Source organism: Rutidosis leptorrhynchoides, unplaced genomic scaffold (assembly GCF_046630445.1).
Source record: "Rutidosis leptorrhynchoides isolate AG116_Rl617_1_P2 unplaced genomic scaffold, CSIRO_AGI_Rlap_v1 contig136, whole genome shotgun sequence".
NCBI classification, from domain to species: domain Eukaryota; kingdom Viridiplantae; phylum Streptophyta; class Magnoliopsida; order Asterales; family Asteraceae; genus Rutidosis; species Rutidosis leptorrhynchoides.
Genome location: NW_027266389.1, coordinates 56,946 through 64,591, shown reverse-complemented (window position 1 = coordinate 64,591; position 7,646 = coordinate 56,946). Strand labels below are relative to the sequence as shown.

General features: G+C 31.5%; 1 protein-coding gene across 1 annotated transcript; it reads left to right on the top strand.

The window, feature by feature from the left end:
• Positions 1–2,764: 2,764 nt before the first annotated feature.
• Positions 2,765–4,791, top strand: LOC139881258 (probable complex I intermediate-associated protein 30). Its single transcript, XM_071865764.1, has 7 exons — positions 2,765–2,816; positions 2,890–3,003; positions 3,222–3,272; positions 3,546–3,637; positions 4,080–4,160; positions 4,246–4,344; positions 4,600–4,791. Exons 1-7 carry the CDS (start codon positions 2,765–2,767, stop codon positions 4,789–4,791), a joined length of 681 nt encoding a protein of 226 aa, XP_071721865.1.
• Positions 4,792–7,646: the final 2,855 nt, after the last annotated feature.

Here is a 7,646-nt window from a genome sequence, read left to right as displayed (position 1 = left end):
CGATTATGGTGATTATCGTGGACTATAAAAGATCGGAATTTTACCATCTACAAAAATAAGTATCCCTAATTTACGTGTTTATTCGGTGTTTTAATTATCGTGATTAGAAAATCTGAGTTTTGCCATCTACAAAAATAACAACCTTTTTATAATTACTCAACATGTTTATTAAGTAGTAAGTTGCAAAAAAATATATATATATATATATAATTAAACATCATAAATAGAATATATCAAACTCATTAAAACCATTATGAAAATATTAAATAATCTGAACAAAATCAAATCAAACAAGACAATATATACATATACATACATATATATATCTATGTATTTTTATCCTAATGTTATTTTTAAAAGAAAAATACTAAATATTAATAACCTTTTATATAAAAAATAATAACCTTTTTATAATTTTATATCTCGAGAACATCAATATATTTGACCAAACCTAATTAAGTATTTTTTTTCAAGTTAATTAAGTTATCAAATTCGCTAAACAAATAAAATAAAATTTAAATACATTCTTTTTTTTCCAAAAAATTTTGGATGTTCAATTGAACACCCATGAGATAGGGTAGTTTCGCCCCTGGATATTATCCGCACAACTCAGTTAATCCTAACGACTCGGTCAAAACCGAATCTTATCCACTTCACCCTATCAAACCAAGCCAATTAAAGAGTGATAAATTTTGGACCAAAATTGAAAATTATTTCATCTTAAAAGAAAGGAGTGAGTCGAGCCAACCCGACTTGTCAAACCCAATTGCTAAGATCGAAGACCCAAGCCAAAGTCGAGCGGTGTCTTGTCATGTCGTGTGGCACCTTGTTCATCCTAATCAACCACTAAAGTGACACGTCAAGTTACACTCCTCTAACACTTTCCTCTATATAAATACCTCGTGTTACTACTACATGATCAATATGGTTTTATGATAGATTACATTCTACTTGGTCTTAACAAAATAATTTTGACTAGTTATTTCATATTCATATCAACATAAAATATAGTTTATGAATATAGATAATTCATCTCCTGCGGACAGAACAAGTTCGGACCACCTCTCGAACTTTATAATTATCGAATTTCACATTAATATTTGATCAAAGTTGAATTAACACAACATATGTACAACTAGTTCAGCCCAAAATGACTTCTTCAAGCTAGAAAATTAGGACATTTGCAGTGTATGTTTTAAAAAATTGTTTGCTACATTCATGTCATGTTTAAATGCTTTTAGTTAGGAACTACAATACTTGAACATGGGTATATGTTACTTTGAATTAAAATAACTTTGATGTTTAATTTCTGTTGTTTTATACCAATTTGAGTGTGGCTTAATGATTGAATATTTCGTCTATTATGAGATCATGTATTCGTTTTTAAAAAAAATGATTTTTTTTGTGGGTAGTTAATATGAAGTATCTATCATAAAAAAGAATTGAGTGCGTTAGAATCACCAACTATTTTTAAAACTGGCTAAATAAATAATACTCTATATATTGATATTAGGAGTAATAGATTAGTATACTTTTTTTTTCTTTTGAGTTATGAACAAATGTTTGGACATTTTTTTATGTATGTTTTAGTTAAAGAACTGACTGCTATGTTCATGTTTAATACAAATAGATGATATTTTATGATTTTTTATACATATCAGTATCATTAATTCCGATACATAAATCATTATCATTTTATAATTTTATCTTTTTTCTCTCCATATTAAATTATTAATTATTTGTAGAGAGTTAATGAGTGGAGGGATAAAAAAGTGAAAACTGCATTGCTATTTTAAAAATGTCATCTATTTAAAGACAAAAAGAATCTCCAAAAACATAATCTATTCATATATGAAGGGAGTGCTAGTTCTCTCTCAAAATACATGATGTTTTGATTCTCGTAGTATGTGCAATTTACACTTTCCCCAATAATCAAAACATCATGTATTTTAAGACGGAGAGAGTAGTAATTCTTGGGTAGAAACTTCATATCACGTCATTTTTTATGTACGTATATCATTAATTGATATGTGTATATTTTTAAAAATTCGTCAAATCAATGAAAGAGAGGATTTTGACCATACACATTTTCATGCCTAGTATAAAAAGTTCTTTCCCAAAAATTATTCACGTTTAAATGTCTTTGAACTAAAAAAGATCTTAATGGTATGTGTAAGGATGACGATTACATCCGGCGCACCTAAAAATTTCTCCTTTTAGCTAAAAACTACAACACTGGACATGAGTATATGTGTTTTTTTTTTTTGATCAGACATGAGTATATGTTGTTCAAAATCAATTTTATTACTATAAAATCGGTCTCGTTACACCTAAAGCCCAAAAGACATGAAAACAATTTGATCAGCCCTGAAAGAGAAGCTGCTGGTCCTGGTCCAGTCTAAAGCCGAAGTAACAAAGTGAAACAGATCGCTTCGGTTTTCTTCTAATAGACTGTTACAATCAATTTAAACCGGATCGATTCGGTCCACTCATGACATCGAGTTTGGGGACTGAAAAGTTTTCTCTCCCATGGTCGGAAGACGAGGAGTGGTGCTGAATTCTTAACGGAATCAAGGAGCGGACATCGCTAGCGAAAGACACTGATAAGTATGATTTTTCATTACATTTTTAGTTATGGGTTGCCAATTTGTTTTGATTTTTCATGGGTTGTAGTCATTAATGGCTGAACTTTGTTATCATAGTCGCTTTTTTATTCATCTTTTTATGCGAATTGAAAGGAACTTTGGAGGCGTATTCATACAACATGTCTAGGTTTAAAGGGCTGTTACAAGCTTCTTTGAGTGCAACCAAGAGAGGTACTCTTTTAAGATAGATAAACCCCCATCACGATTTTATGTATGTATCTTATTTTGAGTATTTGTTTTATAGCTCTTGCCTGGAATATGGATGATTTGATGCCTCCTGCTGAGAGATTCATATTCAATTTCAACTCAAAGGAGGAGCTTCCAAGGTGGCATTTGTATTCAGATTCCGAATACGGAGGTACCTACTTCTTCAATTTAACACGTTTCAATTCGCTCTCATCTGGTCTAGAGAGCTTAATTTGAACTAAATACCTCCCGTTTACCTTTAGTGTTTCTGCCTTCGCCAAATTAATATCTCCGGTCGGTTGTGCTCTTCAGTTTTATGTTCGTTTACTTCATTACTGTAACTGTCATTTCTTGCCAAGGTATCGATATATAATTTCTAATGATTTTCAGGGTTGTCCTCTGCCTCTCTGGAGATTTCGGATGGTGGAAACGGGCTAAGAGGTACTATGATGGTTTTTTTTTTCCCTTTCTCTATGTTTGGTTACTTGGAGAATTCCTAAGTGTAGATTTAGCTTATTATCATGAAATCATGATGCCATCCTTTGTTATTTGATTTAAGATAGTTATCGCGTGCCAGCAAGCTCTGTCATTTCTTCCCAAGCTGTCCCTTTCGATTTTCCTACCAGGAATACATTGTGTGATATGGATGACGTATGTACCTTGCATTAAATATTCTAAATCCTATTAGGTTTACAGTTTGATATCTGTGGATAGGGATTTTCTCTGGAAACCTTTCCCTGGATGTAACTGAGGGTTCAAAATGGAACATCTCTCGAAGTGGCTTCTGTGGAATGCGGTCTAAGCAGGTAATGTGTGTTTCCAATTTTCTCGAGATCGAAAATCTATGAACAATATGCAAGGAATTGGATCTGGATTACCAGAATCATAACACTTGCCATTTGTATCTGAGAAGATTCAAACTTTGTTAGTTATCAGAAACTTGGAATATGTAGTATCATAATTTGTTCTGGTATGACGTTCTCTGAGTGTGTTGTAGCCGCCAAGCATATATGTATAAGTTAGTATCTCTTGTGAGGTCCATTAAAAAATATTCACCATTCTTCTTTCTCACTTTGTTATTATTTATTAACTGCTTACTCATTTGAATTAACTATACATCGCATGAAACATTTTTCAATGTTGGTCATTGCATTACACGAATAGAAAACTTGTATTCTCCAATATGGTTTTTACCTTTTGGCATTGATGATTTTGTATTGTTTGTCTGAGCGAACTTATGCTTGGCAGTTTGATGGGTTTATTGATTTGGAAGGCTATGATATAATAGCACTGAAAGTTAAAGGAGATGGAAGATCTTACATATCAACTGTGAGTTCTCTCTTCCAAAAGTTGATTTCTGTTTCCATTATTTATAGCAGAAGGCTTTTTTCACAAGTACCGAAATCCATTGCAGATATATACAGAGAATTGGGTAAACTCTCCCGGACAATCAGAAGATAATTCATGGCAAACTTTTGTTTATGTACCGAAAGACAATTGGTATATTGCAAAGGTGAGTTTGTTCTTTCTCTGGCTATCTGCTTAGAATGAATTCATTGCTTAGAAAATGGCTTTATTAATGCCTGTCTGGTAACAAACTAAAAACTTAGCACGATATTTGATTTAATTTGGAACTGTTTTCGATAAACACTTGTGCTGTGAGGGATCATGTTTAGTAAAACTAAAATACATTAGTATGCTTGGTGCTTGTGTTTCATTCTTGTTAGATGATTATAAAATATTTATGAGTTGAGTAATATTGCTTCAGATCCCTGTTTCTCGGTACATGCCAACATGGAGAGGAAACGTTATCGACGCGAATCTGGAAATGAACCCAGCTCGTGTTGTTGGAATGTCACTCTCAGTGAATGCAGAAGGTGGTGTACCTGGTTCAACGTCAGGACCTGGTGATTTCAAACTGGAACTCGATTGGATCAAAGCCTTGCGAACCGAGTTCTGACTCGATCCTCATATGTAGTCCTAGGTTTGTTTCAGAGAAAGTGTTTTGAGTATCATGATCTGAGTGGATGGAATTTTGATATTTCCATTACTTGTCTACGAAGTTGCATCATCAATGAGAAAAAATGCAGGGTAATGACATATCTGAAAAAAATTTGGTGAAATATGGATTGATTAATTATTGGATTAATTAATAGGTTATATATTCTTTTATGTTAAGTATGATTGAAAAGATTAGCTAAATATATTCATTTTATAAGACGACAATGAAAATACTACCTCCATATACGAATAAATGTCGTTTTTGAGTCAAAATTTATCTCAAAATAATTGTCGTTTTAGATTCTGAATAAATTTTTTAATATGAATTGTATATTTTACCATTTAGTTAGTGAGAGAGATAATGATATTGGTTAAATTAATTAAAATAATAGTAATTTAAAGAAAAAGTAAATATCATGATTGCTACATTGGTATGCGTAAAACTGCAAAAAACAACAATTATTCAAAGACGAATTATTTATATTAAAATAAATTTTATTACGATGCATCGATTAAAAAAGGATCGCTTTGTAGAACCATTGGAATTTGGATGGCAGCTCGGCCACAGTCCCCAAGAATAATTCGTTGACGTACGATTGTCTAGCATCCTTAAAAAATAATTAACCAACATAAAAAATAAAATTAAAAATATTGTGAATTTTCTTTTTCAAATTTTTGTTGGAAAAAAAAAAACGTTGTGTTGGATACTTCATGTAGGAGTATGTTTACTACGTACTTGACCTTAGTTCAATAGGATTTGGTTTTGCTTATTTAGAGTATTTTTAAGCAATACTTGTTCTCATAACCCCAAATATTTTATGATCAATTAATTACTTGCGTTTTTGGTCCCATTGGCTAGACATGTCAACCACCCGTGCTGAAACGTGTAGCTATACTTGGATTATCTAATGTACTCATACAGTACATCTCTCAAGCTTTAATTGTCCAAAAGTTTAAGGTCATCGGCATCATCCTCCCGCAGGATGACGAGTTCCTCATTAAGTTTCACGGCGAACCAGCCGAAATTCATATGGCCAACCCTCTACTAAGTCTTACCGGAATTCTTAGTCAAGTCGGCACACTTATAGTGTTTGCCGATTCCTTTTTCGACAACGCGAATGCTATGAGAAAGACGTTGGAAGTTGCAGCTTCTGGGGGGGGGGGACTAAGAGAATTATAATAGTTTCTCCGCAATCATGGTCGCATCTCAGACCACGAAGATGACGAAATTACAGGACAACGTCGACGAAGAGGATGCGAATAATCCAAACGAGAAGGAATTGTTAGATTTATGCGTTAAGTTTAACATGCGAGGATATAATAGTAAAAGCTTATTAGTGAGGATGCCGATCCATCTCACTACTAATCCTTGGATGGATGAGTTGAAAATAGATGGAAGCTTTAATAAGATCATTCATCATATTGTTGATGAGCTTGTTTCTTTTATATTAGGAAATAGTACTAATAAAGGAGGAAAGATGCCCTATGATTTGGGAAAATGTGTTGTGAAATCGTTAATGCTAAAGAAGACGTCGGGGTTCGTTGGATTAATGACATCGATGCTTAGGTTGGACAAGTGGGTCTGTGTGATATGATTCCAGATTCCGATCAATATTTCTTCATCACTCAAAAGATAACCGTACTTTGAGTACTTTTGTGGAAATTTTTAGAAGGTGTCGTCGATTTGTTACATCGGTTTAGGATTAGGTTTCTTAATTTCACCCCAATTCGAATTATAAGGTCATTGTCCTGCTCGACAGTTGAACCCATAATTTAAATAAAATTCATTCTAACAATTCAGAGTTTCGTTTATTTTATGGGATATATATATGTAAATAATCATATAAATAATTAATAACTTTTATTAAATTATTGAAATTTATGTTAAATATTGGACTAAAACAAAAATAAAATAATATTATTTATAGAATTTAATTTACCAATAAACCCTTTTGGACTTTTTTTTTTGAATTTATTAGAAATAGAGTAAATTATTAGACATGTGTTGAGTTTTTATTCGACAATAAAATTTGTAATTGAAAAAATCAATTAGTTGTTTCTTATCGTCTACTGCGTATAAGATTAGACATTCTTACTTTTATTTGTTGTTTTGATCAATTAAATATAAGATGAATAAAATTTTGTTTCAATTGTAAATTTTATTGTCAATTTTTTTTATAATGGTGGTCTTATTTTTAATTATTTATTATAAATATAAATAATTTTAGACCTTTTGAAGTATAACTCAAAATAATAAAATAGCATCCCAAATTATATTTAATAAATATATATTAGTTTTTATTTGTCTTAAACATATTGAGTAATTTTTATGCATAATAAATGGGTCAATAACCGAATGCCTAGTTTTAACACTATTTTCATTGAAGTGGAATAGAAAAACAAAATGTAATAACAAAGGTCAGTAAAAATTTATAAATGCGTGATTAGAATTCCAAAACACGATTCGAGACAAAACAAATTAATTTATTTTTTTGGAAAGAATTATTTTTATGAATTTCCAATATTTGTCCTAGGGAATTAAGACAAACAAAATCAAAACATAAATTAATGTGAAAAAATACAAAAGGATCTTCTTCTTTACGATTTTTTATAGAAAGATATACCCTCCTCCTGATAAATCATCATTGTTTCCAAACCTACACTTCGACACTTATTGGGTTCGACGGTTCGGTCCGACTTCGTCACGATTGTAATAGTGTTGGACCAAAACAGTGTCGATACACGTCTTCGATATATATTTCTTACCGTCAATTTCAAGTATTGCGTAATAAAAATTGTGAATGTTAAGAAAAT